Genomic DNA, 18,257 nt, shown 5'->3' on the forward strand with positions numbered 1-18,257 from the left:
TCACAATTTTGTGACTTTTTTTTTTTTTTTTTTTTTTTTACATAGCAAAAGAGTCCTTAGTAGCCTCTAGCTAACTTTCAATTAAAATGAAGACGAAATGAGAAACTTTGAGTTTTGGAAAATTACAACAAAAAAAAAAGGATCCCAGTCTATTTTAGGTCAGTGGTTTTTTTTTTCATTTTATTTTCATTTTTTTTTTAAATGCCCCATCTGAAAAGGGAAGGGGCCACAATTGGCTCTCAGTGAGTGGAGGTTCAAGCGTAGTTTGTGATTGGTTGGATTACTGCGTCTTGGAAACTGTTTAAAAACAACAACTGTCTTCAGCTCCATCCAGCCACTCCCCAACAGAAGGACAGGCACAAACACACCCACACACATTTCCCTCCTCCAGAACCTTCAGAGAAGGGTGCAGCTGAACAACAAGGTTCACTGAGCAATTAGTCCTGAATGTGTTTGACGACCAAAGGACCCTAAACCCCTCTGTCCAGCAGCGCACACACACCGGGTGCATTAACAGACTGGTCTTCATTTATCATCTGTTGCAGTAGCAACCCCCCCCCCCCATCTGTGATAGAGCACATGTAATCCTCCTTATGTGCAGTGCATTCCAAAGAGCCAGGGTCTTGATTAACCTACTCGCTACGCTCAATATGAAACCCGTCATGGCTTCTGTAGCGTGTATTGAGCTTTTTTTTTTTTTTTTTTTGGGTTAATGTCGCGTGCGCACCCTCGGAACACTCTCACTAAGAGAGGAGAACTTGTAAGATTACCACTGCAGGATTTGCATCCACTACGGTTTAGGACCACATGCAACAATATGTGTTAATGAATATAAGTGGCCATTCTTGTACGAAAGGTGGAATACTTACTTCAGAGGGCAAATTGTTTACTTTCTGCTCCAGAGCCTTATTCTGTTTCTTCTTTTAAGAACCTTCTGCTTTGCACAGCCCTGACAGCTGACTTCTTTTGTGCCTTTTTGTCCCAATTGTAGCACATCCAAACCACTGTGGTCAGTTATGTGTACCAGCGTCGTCCTCAACGGCCGCTTTGGTCCACAATGAAATATCCTCTCCACCACTAATCCTATCGCTCCAATCAGGTCAAGTCTAGCATTTGTCATGTCCACTCTGTGCATACAAGTTTCAGCAGGTTTCTCATTTTTACTTTCCCAATTATTATTATTATTATTTTTTGCTGGGTGTATTATTTGAAGTTCAACATGCTTCTCTCATCCCTGTTATACTGTATTTTGTCAAAAGTATTTGTGTCTAATCCCAACTGTATGAGTGGCGCTTTGGTGTGCTTGATAAATCAGTATACACTGTAGTACAAATGTGTGCGAGTGTATCGTGAGGGCATTTTGCAGTCTAAATGTGGCCCCAAGTAGGATTCTAGTTTCAGCTGCTGACAAACTATGGAGGTCTTAGTGGGGAGTCATGTTACTGTCCCTATGCTTTCATGACCACCAATACTAACAATATTAACTGTAGTTTTTTTTTTGTTTTTTTTTTTAAATCGGCGTGCTAATATTGTATGAAGGTCTCCATTTGAGTTTTGCACTCTGTACGAAAACCAACAATCCATTTTTGTGTGTATTTTTGTTCTGTATTTTTTTTTTTTTTTTTTGGAATAAATGAAGTCCTCCAGACAAAAAATAATTAAAAAAAAAAAACCCAAGAGCTTTGTTTAATGTTGTGTACAGAACCGGCAGCATCTGTCTGCTTAATTTCTCAAGACGCATGCTCTCCAGTGTGTCAGCCTCCTGCTGCTTCTTCCGCTACGGTTAATTCTAATCGCTCAGTGATTCCAGGCACTTGGTAAGGTACTTAATGACTAATTAATCAATGAAGGGACAGACTTCTTTTAGCACTCCCCACTCGGCTTCGTGCAAATACGCCATAATTTGTTTGCCAATCCACTCAATGTTTATTATGGATTTGACAATCACCTGCTGCACTGGAAGCGCGGTTGTTTGTTTTTGCTTTACCTTTACATTTTTTTCAATTACAGCGTATATGCTCCGTTTAATTAATGTACTGCCTAATTATTGTTATTGCCAGCCAGCACTAATCAAAGCCACGCTAAATTAAGTATCTCATTAAAGATGCAAAATTGTAAGATACGCCTCATTAAAGTGCGGAATCATTTATGCGGATATTATGGCTCACTTTTGTGACCACCGACGCTCTCGTTGCACTCTTAACAGCATGCTGGCCGTTTGGATCGATAGCATATTATTGGCCAATAGCTCCGCTGGGTGTGTGCCGTTGACAGGTTGTCAATAAAGAGATGAAAGCACTTAGTTTCCGTGCAAAGCGGACATCCATTGGTATAATTGGATGTCAGTAATAGATAGGACCCTGGAGCATTGATCTGCGGCCGGTCGAAGTCACTCGTGGAGTTTAATGGCTCGCCAGCAGCGTGTGTCAGGTTGGCGAAGCTACACGGCACCATGCCGCAAATGGATATGTTAGGTTGTGATGGTATTTTTTTTTATGGCTGTGCATTCCAAACATCCATTAAAAAGACATTAGCAGTGTACCCAGCAGCGCGTCTACAAATTTAGATTCACAAACAAAATACTGTTCTGTAATTGAACGTGTCTTGCATCCTCGTATCTGTCTGTGTATCCATCTTTTATTTATTTATTTTTTTTACTCTCCACTTAATGTCCTCCTTCATTTGTTTACCTCCCCTACTTCGCTCACTCAGTTTTGCCCGTGTAAGGTATTAATTGTTTGCGCAGATCAAGGAGAGGACCGTGGCAGAAGGGGGGTGTGGTTCTCCAGGAGGGTTTCCTTGGCAACCTCATCCGGTTGTACACAGATTAAGCCGCCTGCTTGCAGGATGATTTATCTTGTAAAGTGTGATTCGCTCTCCTGCTAACAAAAGAGGCCTCTAAAAGCTTGGGCCTCATCAAAGTCGCTCTCCTCCAGCGTGACGTCGGCTGTCACAGGCGTTAAGCCTTTTGCCATTTTTAGAAACCTCAGTCAGGTTTGGAGAGGGGTTGCAGGGGGAATTCTGGGTAGGGATAGCGGAATATGCATATGCATGAAGATTGAGCTTCATTGGATCCAGTGGCACAGCAGTGCATTAACATTTTGCTTCTGCTCTCTTCGCACTCTTAGACAGATTATTCTCAGAATTAAGTTTTGATAGAAATGTTATAGCACACCGGGTCAATGTCACAGCCGTTTTTGCACCTCTAATCATTTCGTTTTAAGAGTAAAATGCTCGCGAATTTGGCCTTGCACTTTATGTTTCTCAATCAATGAACTAATCAATCAGGCTTTCCGCATTAATCCCCAATTGTTATTCATGAATCATTTTTCTTCATCCTTGCAAAACACGTTTTACAATTCTGGTCTTTCCAATTTGTTAAAGCAGTGTGGGAAAGCCCCAGATCTGTTCTACCATGCGAACCCCCCCCCCCCCCTCGCTTTCCATTGTTCAAGGAGCACCTTAGGTCATGTTTCTGTACTTTTAATACCACTGGCAAGATAATAATTTAGGTAGCTCAATAGCATAACGTTGTGCAGTCATGGCCATCATCACAAAAAAAATTAGGCTTTGACGTTTATTTGAAACATAATCCCTGTCGTCGGTCAAATTGACATTGGTGTACCGGTGTGAAATTGCCGCACTGCAAGAAGCTCAGCTCTAACCAGCTGACTGCATTTTGGCACCAGTTTTACGATTACAGTTTTATGGTTCTCTTTCTGTTTCAATACGTAGTGCAATTTACGCTACCCAAAGCAGGATCGGTTGCTGATAAACCATGCAGCGCCACGTTTGATTAGAACGCCAAACTCCGAGTGTCTGCTCAAAGTCCGGTTCAGCAAGGCCGAGGCGGGAATTGAGCATTGACAAAACTTAATCCAGTGGATGGTTCAGAGAGTGATAAAGCGTCGCAAATACCGACTTCAGATTGTTGAAGGTCATAATCTTCCACTTGAAGCAGTTGAACAGCCTAAAGTTAGTCTGGTGAAAGCTTCATCACTCTCTGATACGCCAGCTGAATCGGACATTTGGTGATGGTGAAGTTACGGTGCAGTCTTCCGGAAACACTTTCCCTCTATTTGTGCAAAACGCCCGCTACGAATGTTCGCTGCTTTCATTAGTCGTGGTACAAGTGGTACGTCTTCCAATGCATGTTTTGATAAATTTGCCACGGGCAGCACAAATTGTACGACACATTGGAGCAGCGTGAGGGCCATAAAGCTCAAAGTGGTGCCGAACTGCAGTCGGCGACAGGCAAACGGCATAGTAAACTATTAAAAACTCTTGCATTGAGTGTTTAATTTTCTCATTGGAGTATCCATGATGATAATGTAATGTGAGGGAATGGGGGGGGGGGTTCATCGAGTAGTCGCCTGTAGCAGCCTAAGAAAAACGTCAAATCAAAGCTGACAGCCTGAACTTCAAACGCACAGTCACTGTGCCACGTCAAATGAAACGGGAATGGGAATAACGTCGTGTCACCGTGCAAGCGCTCATGGCGCTCAACCCTATGTTACCTCAAACAACCTGCATGGATAATTCTGGAGCGAGCAAGTCCAAAAGTGATCTAATCATCCTTGTCTGTCTGCAAGCGTGCAGAGAGCACAGCTTCCCTCGTGAGGTTTACTGCTGCTCTCTCATTTGTCTCTCTTCCTCATCTGTCACTTGGAGAGCACGACGAGCTGTTGACAAGCTTCTCCCGCCCACCGTCCCCACCCAATTGGTCGATATCAAGTTAGGTGTTAAGGGCGGAACTCTTTGGCTGTTGTGTCAGAGTTGGCGACTGTATCGACCCTACACGACTCTGGGATTTCTAATATGTGACTTCTGATGAATGACCTTCCCCTCTGCGCTCCAGGGAGATGTGTAGAGCGGCATGCTGAGATTCTACTCAACCCGAGCGCACGCCGTTATTTCGAGATCCCCCCACTGACTCCGGGTGTGGGGCGACAACTTGGGCTGGTGAATTTCATGGATCAGTGAGGTGATGCTCATCAGCGGATGTGACATTTCATTCACGGGTGGAAACATCATATGTGTGTGTGTGTGTGTGTGTCGGTGGGTGTGTGAGAGACCCGTGAGACGGGCAAATTGGCAGAGGTTGCAGGAGAAAATAGTGTGGCAAACATGCGATGGCTTGGATGTTGTCATATGCTCGGTTACACAGAGCACCTACTTGGAGATCCTCAACGCAGCAACTCAGCAGAAGTGGAGCTGTTGTTTTTCTGTCTTTCTGGAACAGTAGTTTATACTCCTTACAAAGAAATTATTCTTTGTCACAAATAATTGTTATGTTGCTGTTATGCAGGGTTGTACAATTTGGAGTTAGACCCAATGCCTTTAAAGTGCCACTGTCATGAAATGCATGATTTTTAGTATGTTATCAATGGAAATAAACGGCAGCCGACATGGACCCATGCGTTTTTTCACCACTAAACATGATTTTGACGTATCCACATTATTTGTAACTCCCGCCATGAAAATCCTCCCGAGGGATTTGTTTTCAAGAAGAAGCAGGAAGAGACGTACATGACAGGACCGCCCTCAAGTGGACTCCTTTCTATTAGTTTTACCTCCAGGAAGGTAGCTCGTTGATCTTTCGTGTTAGCCAAAATGCCGGCTCGTTGCATTGCTGGACATTGATTGAACACTTGGTAGAATGGATTTACCCTTCATAAGTTTGCAAGATACCCGGTCCGTCGTGAAAAATGGATTGCACAGGCACAAAGGACGAGAGCTTCGTGAGTTCCAAATGACAGGTTGGTGTGTATACAGCTACTAAAAAAAAATTATAGTCTGGGGCACTCCACGTAATCCGTCTCTCATGATAAAAGATCTGCGTATGTTTGACAGGGGTGCTAAATGTGTCGATGTGTGCGTCCGACGGGTTCCGCGTCGGGCTCACCCGCGAAGGCTGCCGTGTCAGCTCGCCAGCGAATGCTGCCGCATCGTGCCTCGCGGACGAGCACAGCTTCGGCCAGGCTGGCTCATACATACTCTCTGGGAGTCTGTCGCCGCGGCGGCAGTATGTATAAGCCATCTTGGCCGAAGCCGCGCTCGTCCACGAGGCACGATGCAGCATCCTTCGCTGGGGAGTCATCACGCCGAGCCGACACTTCACCGGCTTCGGCACCGCGTCCGCCGGTCACGGCTTCGGCGCCGTGTCCGCCGGTCACGACTTCCGCGCCGCGTCCTCCGGTCACGGCTTCGGCTGGGGTGGCTCGTCTTCGGCGCCGAGGTGGCTTGTCACGGCGCCGAGCCGGGCCGCTTACGGTATTGTCATCGCACGCGGCTGAGTCCCCCATTGCCGGCAGGGTAGTTCATAGCCGCCGCTGTCATCTGCGATGAACAACACCGCTGATGGCGGCAGTGATAAACAATTGTTTATGGCGAATGTCCGTCCGGGGCGACGTCATGGACAGTAAATGCAGCCAATATGGCGACCACTTGGATGTCGATTGAGACTTCCGCAACTTTGAGCATGGATGATGTGCTCTCCGCTCATAATTATTTTTTCGTGTAGACATTGAAGTAAATAATGTTATATGTACTTTTCATTTCACTATCTATTTTAGGATGACACTTGACCTTTAAAATCCCACAAAATGTAATTGTAAATTGTAAATGTCAAACACCAACATGAGAAAAATTTACTCCTACTGAGTACTAAGACCACAGTTCAACCAAATCTCATCTAATGCAACACTAAAATACTCACATGATTGAGGATCTGAGTGCAACTGTGTATCAGTAACCATGCTAATGTAAGATATTCTCTCTTCAGCAGTGTGGCAGGACAGTTGAAGGTCTACCATTTATTTAAATTTTTTGTTTTCAAGACACTAGACTTCAGCGACATCACAGAGAGATTTTCTTAAATTGCCCTTCATTGTATGGCTTTTTGGCCCTTGCAATGTTCCAAGACACTTGATATGATGCAAGCATTTGTCTCTGGATGCTTAATTTTTATTACTATTTTTTTTTATAAACTGCATCTGCTTTTCTGTGATTTTTCAAAGTGAGTAACTTGTGACTGCGAAATTAGGTCCCTTTTGGAAATTCCAGGTCGATGTTAGCGTGGAGTGAGATGAGGTGAAGATTTGAAGCAGTGAAATACGATAGAACTCTGACCGAAAAGGCAGAGAGTGGCTTGCTTTTGCACTCAACAACAACAAAAAGAAAATTCTCTTGCTCTGGTAAAAGCATCGTGTTCATCCACATATTTCATTTGACTGCATTATTCCCTGTCGTTTAGACAAATTATTTTCTCGATAGCTCACCATCCGAATGGGGAAGCTTCAAGCTATTTTCATTCAATCTGAAAGCAAGTTTTGTGAAAATAGTGTTAACTTTTCATGCTGCGGTCACGTGACTGTGGTCGGGAGACGCAGGGGAGACGTCGTCTCCGTGGAAAGGTCGTCCTGCTCAGAGTTAACTCTTGCTTCTCTCGTTACACAGCTGGGCTCGGTGGCAAGAACAGTAAAACCAGTCTTCCCCGTTCTCACCCTCCTGCTGCACACGCTGAGCAGTCCCGTCTCACTCGCACATCAACACAAAACAGCCACACACACTGAGCTCATTGTCACAATGCCCGTAACAACTGGAATAAACTCATAGTGCATAGTGTACACACAAATACTGTGATGAAGTCTAGCAATGCTCTCTCGCAACTACCGAAATCAACTCAAGCAAAGCAGGCGGATGCACATAAATAGAACTTCGATATGCTTTCGTGGCTTCACGAGAGCCGCACGACAGGAGGGGAAAGAGCTGCATGTGGCTCGAGAGCCACGGGCTGGCCACCCCTCCATTCGAGCATGGCAACCAAGCACCTTTTCTCCCATCACTCTGGTTATCTATGCTGATTTCAAAGAGACACATTGTAACCCGCATGGTCCGCCCAGATGGAGGTTACACAGCGCAGTCTAGCTGCGTTGTTTTGTGCAATGTGATTTGTACTTGTAATCTGCACTTGGGCACGACTCTATTACTCCGGTGTCGTCTCATCAGAAGAGTACAATGGAGGCCAGCGATTAAATGTAGCCTTAGCTGAGGAATGGGGTCCAGTTTCGCTTTTTTGCTCCCTCTGATGATTGGGGTCATCTCATCTTATTACCGCAGCGATGTCAGTGATACATGGTACGCGTGTGTCTGTAGTTGAGAGCACATCCGCCTTCATACAGTATGTATTAGTACTGGCCGTGTGCATCCATGTGCAATAGAATCACTCTGAGTGGTCACAGCGAGGGCGAAGGTCAGGGTGGTGATTTAACAGGATCGGGCAATCCTGCTCCAACACAGACACATGGAGAGACATGCACATACACACACCACCTAAGGTTATTTCTAGCTAAGCAATTAGTGTCGCTTCTCCATTCTGGACACGTACCCTGGCCTAGGCCACCTTCACAGACGTGAAAGCTCCCTTCACCACAGCACTCTTAACATGACAGGTAATAAAAGACATCCAGGCCGTCCAATGGGCTAGAGGAAATGTGCTATATTTACTCCAGAAATAACACATTTTGGCTCCTGTGTGTGATTAAAGTCCTCTGGTAGCAGTTTGTACTCAACAGGGTAACAGAAGTCACACAGGGCAGAATATAGATTCCAATTACCTTTCTCAGACTGTGCGGCAGAGAGGATCCTGGAAATAATATTCAGAAAGGTTACAATGAACATCTCAGATAGCAGCTCCCATTAATGACTGCTAAAACAACACTGCTGTCATTTGATCATATGAAAATACTGCATATTATGGACATTACTGTCAGAGGTGGAACGGCCCATAAGATTTCTTCAAGAACGCTACTGTTCGAACAATATCAGCTCCGGCAGCCGCCTGCCGTGACCCATTCCATTTTGTGTTTCCTTTTTATGCACATGATAGTTGATATTGAAGGTAGAAAAGTGAATACTTTTGGTGTCAGTATTTTTGTCCGGTGTTGACGTTCACGTGTGTAGAGTACATACATTAAATGTTCATTTTCACGAAAAAAATATTAGGAGCGGAGAGTGCGTCATCCACGCGCAAAGTTGTGGAAATCTCATTCGACATCCAAGTGGTCGCCATATTGGCTGCATCTACTGTCCGTGATGTCACCCTGGACATTCGCCATTGAAAACACGCCGTGGCCCCTACTATGGGACACACCCCTTCAGACACGGAAGCTCTTTTCGAAGAAGAGAACGTCTCACAATCGAGTCAGGTGTCCGGGGCAATATTTTCCCATCGTTTAGATTATATGCGGATCACTTCTAACTAACAATAGACTCCCCGACATATGACAGTATGTAGCGTACTCAGCTGCGAGCGATAACAACGGCGCAGCCTGGGTGCGACAAGCTGACTTTGGCTGGGGTGGCATCGAGGTGGCTCATCGTGGCGCCGAGCCGGTCCACTTTACGGTGTTGTCGTCGCTCGTAGCTGAGTGCGCCATAAACAATTGTTTATCGCTGCCACCGGTGTTGTTCATCGCGGACGACGGCGGCAGCTATGAACAACCTTGCCTACAATGGCGCACTCAGCCGTGTGCGATGACGACACTGTAAAGCTCCCCGGCTCGGCACCGTGATAAGCCACCTTGGCGCCGAAGATGAGCCACCCCAGCCGAAGCCATGAACGGCGGACGCGGTGCCGAAGCCGGCGAAGGCTGTCGTGTCGGCTCGCCTGTGAAGGCTGCCGTGATGGCTCGCCAGCGAAGGATGCTGCGTCGTGCCTCGCGGACGAGCACGGCTTCGGCCAAGGTGGCTCATACATACTGCCGTGGCGGCAACAGACTCCCAGAGAGTATGTATGAGCCAGCCTGGCCGAAGCCGTGCTCGTCCACGAGGCACGTTGTGGCAGCCTTTGCTGGCGAGCCGTCTCGGCAGCCTTCGCGGGCGAACCCGACGCGCACATCGACACTTTTAGGGTTAGGGTTAGGCTGTCATACGTATGCGGATCTTTTATTACATTATGAGGGACGGATTACTATTATTTATTTTAGTAGCTGTATAATCATCTACCTGTCATTTGGAAACCATGAAGCTCTCGTCCTTTGCACCCTTGCAATCCATTTTTCACGAGAACCGGGTCTCAAATTCATGAAGGGATAAATCCATCCTCCCTAGTGTTCAAGCAATGTCCAGCAATGCAACGAGCTGCCATTTTGGCTAACACGAAGGAACAACGGGCTGCCTTCCGGAGATAAAACTAATAGAAACAAACGAGTCCACTTGAGGGCGGTCCTGCCATGTTCGTCACTTCCTGCTTCTTCTTGAAAACAAATCCCTCGAGAGGATTTTCATGGCGGAAGTTACAAAAAGCTGTATATGTCAAAATCACGTTTTGTGGTGGAAAAAATGCATGGGTCCATGTCAGCTGCCGTTTTTCCATGAATAACATACAAAAAAGCATGCATTTCATGACAGTGGCACTTTAAGCAGCCGGATTCGAACCCCCAACCAGAACCCCGCACTCGGCAGGTTTGAACATAAAAGAGGAACGGCGACATGAAATAAGAGCTTAGTTGTCCATATTTCTTGCAGGGTGAAGTCGCTGCTATCTCTCCTGCAGTCGCTTCTGTCTCAGGAGCCGTTTGAGAAGGTCAGCGCTCACACACCAAATGTCGACTTTGACTTTGTGCACACTAGCTCATTCTCATAAAGGCCGGATCCAAGTAAGTGGGATGACTAGTTGCGAGGGTCGGGGTGTGTGGGGATGGGGGGATGACAAAAAAAAAAAAACAGTGCTGCTGCAGTAATTACAGCTCATTTGTCTGCTCTGTTTGAGCCGAAACTAGGAACTAATGAGGCCTTGGTTCCATCAGGTCGGTGAAGGTCATTCGAACGCAACCGTCCGGACGGCTATAATGCAACGAGAGGGAAAACCTGTAGGATTAAGCTGCATTTCATTGTCGGATAATATCTGGGGCAGCCTGATGCACATTTAATACCTTGTTTCGGAGGAGGTGGAGGAGGATAACAAGTCGTCATAAAAACAGCACGTCTGAAGGGACACGCTGAGCAAAAAAAAAAAAAAAAAAAAAAAGGTGACATTAATCAAATGCGATAAACTGAGTCCAATTATTACCCGCTCGCTGCTATCACATTGCACACGGGCATGGCTGGGGCTCTGAAGGTGAGTGCTTTTTGAGAAAATAGTTTCGGGGTGCGGGTTTTCGCTTCAGGAGATCCTCAAACAACTGAACTGTGCAGGAGGTCCTGACGTTTCAAGGGTTTGAAAAGCCTTTGGGATGATCTAAAAAAAGAGGTTGAGACCATCTCACAGATGTTCTTCCACAGATGAATAAACATAAATCTCAGCGACACTCCAAGGAAAAGGTGTTGAAAATCTGCACACACGAGTGGCAGGAGTTGCTGCGAGGAGGAGAGCATCTGGATATCTTCCTGGATTTTCATCTCCAATAATGTGAGACTTCATTCATCTCCAGTGAAACCTTTTAGCGTACAAAGACGCGAGCCATTCCGCCCTCCTAAACATTTAGTGAAATACTCCACATCGACGTAGACGGGGGTTCGGGGGGTGGGGGGGGGGGGATCAAAAACGATTCTGGGAATTCTCAGTCTGGAAGAAACTGTGCTGTGCTGACGGCCAAGAGATAAAAGGCTTATCAGACGCCTGAGTTCTCCTCGGCTGCGATTTGTGATGAAATGTACATTATCGTGTTCTCGTCCACTCGGCGCTGTCGTTATAATAAATTGTTTCCTACGTGGTGTACAGTTGTTTGTGTTCAGCGGGGGATTTGGAATGTGTTTTTTCATCTCATCCTTTCCCAGAATCCAGCCCCCCCGCAGCCGCTGCCTCTTGGATGTTTCTTAACAATTCAACTAACGATGAACTCGGCTTGAGGGGCCTGAGCGTAATCCTGCTATAGGGGAACCAGAACCACTCTGCTTGTTTTGTGTATGTGTTTTTTTTTCCCTTAGGGGTTGCGGGAACATCAGGGGAATTTTACTGCTCATTTATATACAACTTGAAAGAGTTTTAAGAGCATATTTGTTTGGCTGTGATTAGCCTTATTGTTAGGGGGTTGTACTTCAGGCATTCTTTCATAATTTACTTTTTTTTTTCATTTCCAAACTAAGAGGCAGTGTGTTGCTGATGCACGCAAACTATTAAGATGGTAAACTGTGCACGTTTGTCCGCGATTTTTTTGCGTGATGCACGACGCAGCTTTTGTTTACAATCCCTTGCGAGCGTCAGATGTTCTTGTTTGCTCATTGTCGTGTGATGTAAGGCAGCACAGGGTGTGTCACCGTAGACAGATGACGTATCGTGTTTAAAAGTAAATAGATGTGAGACTGCGCCGTTGATGGAGGGCAGCGAGAATCCGGGCCTTTATTTCCTTCCTTTGAGCTCAGACACAAGAACAAGGAGTGTCTGCTCAACATCATGCTGCTCTTCCAGTCAGACTACATGTGTGCTGCTCTGTTCTGTCAGTCCGGGCGAAATGCGAGCGTCGCACTGATGGGTCGCAGGAAAGTTAACCGGTCAGACTGGTTGTCCTCAGGTTAGGTGACATGTCAGGCCTACCTGCTGCCATCCCAATGACACCCTCTCCCACTAACTGTCGCTGTTTGGCCGGCCTTACATCGTGCACGTACGACCCCTGCTGTACGGAATGAAAACTACAATAAGAGCAGCCGTAAACTCATTTTGAGGACTGGTTCGAGAAAAAATGAAGAAAAACAAATCTATTCAGTTGGATTTTTTGAAAAAAATATTGTCACCCCACCCTACTAATGTGAAAGTATTGTGCTTTAAAACAAAGCTTTCTAATGTGGTTGGCACTTAAACACATCCCTGTAGCAAAAAAAACCCGAATTGCAAGATCCCAAATATATTCTATGATTCTGAAAATTACTGTTGTCATACTGTAAGGTTTCATAATATTTTAACAGTTAGTTATTTTTGTCACATATGCATTTCTTTCACAAAATCTTCAAATGAAAGAATTTTGAACTGCTGAAGCTAAATCATAATGGATATATTTGAATACCTTAAGCAGGAAATGAACATCAACTGATGATACTTTCATTTTGCAGGTGACTTGAGGTACTTGCAAGATTGGGAAACATTTCCAATGTCTCTTTAGCCAAAAAAATGTTCTTTTGATGAGTAATTTGTCGTTTGTGTGTCAGATAATTGAATCCCCCCCTCTGGCAGGCGTCAAGGGCGCTCAAGGAGTAAAACTCCTCTGTTGTTTTTCCCGTCTCCTAAATCCTACTGAAAATATCGGGAACTGCTTGACTTTGAGCACTTTACACTTTCTTATTAAATAGTAACTATATTTCAGATTTTTGTGAATTGATATGAATATACTGTATATCATTTGGGTGGCATATACATTATACATAAACTATGTTGAATACAGCAATTTAAATTACTGCACTCAACATGTTTATTTATGACCACGCACCTTTACCTCAGATTGTGCAGTTCTACTGAATCAAGTGACTGGAGAGTGTGTAACATGACAGTGAGCACATCCTGTCGTAATGTAGTTCTAGCCAATAATCCATTGAATATGATGAAACTAAAAAAACAAAAACAAAAAACACACACACACACAATTAGTATTTCAATACATTGGCTTCTCAAATATTGTGCATTCTTCCCCTTTTTGCTAGGTAGAAAGTGCACGGATTGATTGCTAAACAGAATGCAGATAGTCTTGCTCAAAAGCGCCCATCGCCAGCATTGTATTTGTGACACGCTGTCGTCCCCAAGTGGTCAAAAGGCGGAACTACTGCCTACTATTTCAACAAACACTTCAGAATACAACAGCACATTCTGATGTTCAGGACGAGTGCAGTTTGGAATATCAACCCTAATAAAACCGTAAAAGGGGTTCTCCGGAAAAGAATTAATCCCCACCCCAACGATAAAACCACAAGCACAAAATCAGGTTTGACCATGTGGAAAGCTTTTAATGTGTGACGTAATGTTTTTGAACACGCACGATCACTGCTTGTGATGTTTCCCTCGTGTTAACCGTCACGTCACTTATCCTTTTGCCTAACTGCTCCTGTTATAAATGAAATGTTTACAACTCGGCAGATAAGCGCACACTCGGTCCGAGTTACGGTGTCCCTGAACGCACCTCGCTCATCGGAACATGAATGGCGGCGCACTAAATCGGGTCCCCTGACTAATGACGTACATTCAGACGGGGTTTGTTCTGGAAGTTCCTTAAAAAAAGTTACTGTTGGATGAAAATTAAGTTATGATCGGATTGGTTCCCAATAGCGTTAATTTTGAAAAGTTGCAGTTGACGTTCACCCAAAATATGAACTAACATTCATTGTACTCGTTCAGGTACAACAGCGACTATGGGAAATATATTTTTGAAGAATTACTTGACTAAAATTCCAACGACACGTTCAGTACACATTTTTTAATAACATGGCACAATTTACATAACACGTTTAAATGAGGGGCATGCTGAAGATTCAGTCGCTTAATTTTTTTTTTTCACAACTTTGTACATGATCTACAAAGACTTTTTTTCACCTGTACATGTTAACAGCAAAAAAACAAAAACAAAAAAAACTCTTAATCTTTTTGCAATATGTATCTACTAAACACTATGGCTCATGGCTGGGTACATTTTTATGTCGAAGTAAAATAACTGCACAAAATGTTCACCGAATTTGAAGCGTACAACTAAACCTTCGGTGGACTACTAAAATAGATCTCTGCTTGTCCCTCGTTGCCTTTTTTTAGTCTTTTGATTTTGTAGGTACCGCAACTCATGAAAGCACTTTAAAAACACAGAGAGAATCTACTTCCAAAACATGTACTTTACACACCTCCGATGGAGCAAATCTGCTGCCTTTGTGTTTACAAAAACGCATTCTCCCCGCAACAAAAAAGCAAAGGCAGTCGAGTGAATTCAAGATGGTCTTCACATTTGTACTGCTGCTTCTTTCACATAAAAAGTTCTTTAAATACAATATCGTCTCTCGGATTGCCTTTAACGGTGTCCCGGGTGATTCTCAAAACGACGGCAGTTGTGTGTAATTTAAAGCTTGTATCTGTCTACATTGAGCAAGACCTTTGTAAAGTGTTGTAAAGTTGTGGAGCGAAAACTGCGTTTTTGTTGTAGTGGTGATGGAGGGAGGCCAGACTTGTTGCATAGTAGAACATAGGACTCTGGTACAATGCTTAGAAGCTGCGCCAATGAACCAAAAAAATTAAAAAAAAAAAAATGGCAAAAAAACCCATTCTCAATCACTGGCTAAATACTTTTTTTTTTGTATGTACATTTGTCCAAAGTAAAGCTTTCAAATCACCCTTTGCATATTTGTACCATGACCCAAACAGAGCGAGCACAATTAACTGTACATATTATCTACACACTTTGCTGTCTGTCAGTGCTAAAGTACCTGTACATTCCAAAATTTCATTCCCATTTTAATATACAATAAAAAGAGTGGGCATACGCGCGCGCACACACACACACACACACACACACACACACACACACACACACACACGCACAAGCTGGAGCAACATTGGAGGAAAAAAAAAAAAAGGTCTGAAAATTCAAAAGTTCGTTTCCGTGATTACTGACAAAATCAATTCCTTGCCGTGGGTGTGTGTGGGCCCGCAAATGTTATTCACAGCTATGTTACAGTCTTGCTTTGCCCAAAGCGAAGTGCTGGCTGGGAGGTTACTGCGAGCTCAACTTAGCTCGGGCTCACCGGGCCTCAATGTCCTTGTGAGGGGTTCTGTCTCTGATATCAGCCGCCAAGGCGGCAGTCCGTCTGGGCGAGCCGGGCCTCGCGCCGAGCGTGGGGATGAGTGGGGGCGGGGCGCTAAGAGAGGCGGTAGGTGGAGTTTTATTCAGAATACTGTTCTGATGGGCAGCGGCTGCCGCGGCGGCGGCGGCGGCGGCCGCGGCAGCGGCAGAGGGGCTGACCCTGGAGTAGTGCATGCCTGGCAATCCCGGGGCCATGAGGCCCTGGGCATGATGGGGTAGATGTCCGTCAAGGGCCGGATGGTGCATGGCGGGGTGAATGCGGCCGTGTTCGTAGTCCTCTCTGAGGAGGCGCTCGCGTTCTTCCAAGTGAGCGCGCTCGTGCTCCCTCCTCTGCTCCAAGGCCAGGGGGTGCACGTGCTCACGGTTGAAGTCGTGAGGCTCGCGCTCCCTGTAGGAACGCTCAGTCTCGTAAAGGCGTGGCGCCGTCAGCCGGTGAAGAGGATCATTCCTGAGCAACAGATCCCTGGCGAGAGGGTCCCGTCTGTGAATGTCCAATCCCCTGTAAGGGTCCCTCATCGGGTCCCAATGGAAGGCAGGGTAGGGGAAGCGCTCAGCGCCAGGGATTGGGCTGATACCCATGAAGGGTGCCACCACTCGAGTTCTCTCCAGGCTGCTCATGTTGTTGATCGGATGAACTCCGGCCATGCCCATGGGCATGGGCATTGAGGATGGAGGGTGGAGGTTCGGCGTGGAGGACACCAACGGGTGCTCGATGGCTTTGTCTGCCACTCCATCTTGGTCCTCCTTTCGTTCTTCTTTCACTTTCACCTCACTGTTCTTCTTGTGCTCAAACGGCAGCTCTCCCTTCTTCTCCGCAAGCTCCCTGCTCAGGCCACCGTTGGGGCGTTCGAGGCTGGTCTGTCTTATGTAGGGCGAGGCTGCGCCCCTGTTGGGTGCTTTGTCCTCTGACACTCTCCCGTCATGGATGGCGGGCGTGTCCTTATCATTGTGCTGGTTGTCTTTGAGCTTGTGGTCGTCTGTGCTGCTATCTTTCCAAGATTCTGGGTGTTCCCTTTCTCTGTCCTTGGCCTTGTTCTCCTTGTCTCTCTGAGGGTCTCCGGAGGAAGGAGGCAGGTGGTTCCTGTGGTGCTCCGGAGGACGACTGTGACCGAGAAGACCAATGGGGTTCACCGGGACCGGGGACGGGTGGCTCGAGTGACGTTTCTCCATCAAGTCCCTAGAAAGAAAGAACACATCTCTCACGCTTCGGACCACGATTGCGAGCCCTTCTACTAACACTAGGACTACTGTTACTATTACTACTACTACTACTACGTTCTTCTGTGTATTTTATGGCAGTTTAGGGGCTCTGTGGCAGTGGCCCCATGCTGGATCTCATACTGTAGGTGAGTCCTGGTACTGAAGTTTTGCAATTTTTGGTTCACATGCATGTAAACAACAACAACAACAACAAAAAACAGTAAACTCACCTGTCTTTGTCATCTTTACTGCTAATGGAGTCCCGTTTGTCAGAATCCCTGTCTCTCTCATGTGAGCTGACCGAGGCGCTCCTCTCTGAGTCTCCGGGTTTCAGCCAAGGCGGGGGCGTGGGGAAGGAGGGCGGGGTGCGGTGGAGGCGGTTCCAGGGCTCTTGGTGGTTGCTGTTGGCGCTGCTGCCAAAGTGCTGCTGCGGGTTGGGGCCATCTTTATGGCCGAACATCGAGTTGGCCGCTGCCAGGGATTCAACACACGGAAAAGCACAGCGGGACACAAGTTAAATGCATATCTCACCCGTTGCGCAGCGATGTTCCTTTTTCAAATCAACTTTGAGGAAATGGACATTCATGAGGCTAAAACTCACTTAGTGCTGGATTTCCCAGTCCGCCAAACGCTGATGAACTGAGAGCTCCCAGGCCGCCGAAGGAGGGCGGTCTACTGAAAGGTTCTGAAAAGGGATTAAACACTTTAGCTGGACTGTAATTTTGTTATCAAACCCTCTTATTTTACATTACGTACCTAAGTGAGGTGCTGGGGTGAGAAAATTTCCAGGGTGGTGGGGTGGATGGCTGAAGGGACCTGCTGATGGGTGCGTTGGGCCTGAGGAGGGAAATATTTAAATATATAATTTTTTTGGGGGAGTCAAGATTTAGCTTAATTTCTCACCCAAATACTAAATGGATCTTCGGGTGTATTCACACTGGGATGAAAACATAGAGGTCACACTTCAAACAAAGCACTTTTTATACTGGACAATTTGGGGTCTCGTGTTAGTTTGGTAACTTTCTGTGAATGTGAAAAAGCATTGAATCCAATTGAACACGAAAGGCAGTGCCACAGTATATAGTACAAAGCCCAGTGATGATTTTTTTCACAATATATTTCATTTTATTTTATTCTCCGAGGGAGACTCAGTGCTCCATGCTTGGAAAACCACTATAACAATCCAAAACTGCGCTTCATAAATGGCTAAATGCGGTTTCGAGACAGCTTGCCCGCCAGTTAGTTTGTCAGTTGGAGATGCAGACGGGAAAAATTCTTTGGCATCTT

The 18,257-nt window shown here is 45.7% G+C and overlaps 1 protein-coding gene across 15 annotated transcripts in view; it reads right to left on the reverse strand.

Moving 5' to 3' along the window:
* Positions 1-14,399: 14,399 nt before the first annotated feature.
* auts2a (activator of transcription and developmental regulator AUTS2 a) overlaps positions 14,400-18,257 on the reverse strand; it is a 345,092-nt gene continuing 341,234 nt past the window's right edge. For 10 of the 15 annotated variants that reach the window (XM_061802694.1, XM_061802695.1, XM_061802700.1 and 7 more), the window contains 4 exons: positions 17,727-17,807; positions 17,572-17,655; positions 17,201-17,453; positions 14,400-16,947 (listed from right to left, as the gene is read on the reverse strand). In XM_061802694.1, coding sequence (XP_061658678.1) covers positions 15,708-16,947; positions 17,201-17,453; positions 17,572-17,655; positions 17,727-17,807 — 1,658 coding nt within the window. In that variant the 3' untranslated portion in view covers positions 14,400-15,707. The remainder of the gene's footprint in view (positions 16,948-17,200; positions 17,454-17,571; positions 17,656-17,726; positions 17,808-18,257) is intronic. The other 5 variants (XM_061802699.1, XM_061802697.1, XM_061802698.1 and 2 more) reach the window with 1 other exon arrangement.

This window comes from Syngnathoides biaculeatus, chromosome 18, assembly GCF_019802595.1.
Source record: "Syngnathoides biaculeatus isolate LvHL_M chromosome 18, ASM1980259v1, whole genome shotgun sequence".
Classification (NCBI taxonomy): domain Eukaryota; kingdom Metazoa; phylum Chordata; class Actinopteri; order Syngnathiformes; family Syngnathidae; genus Syngnathoides; species Syngnathoides biaculeatus.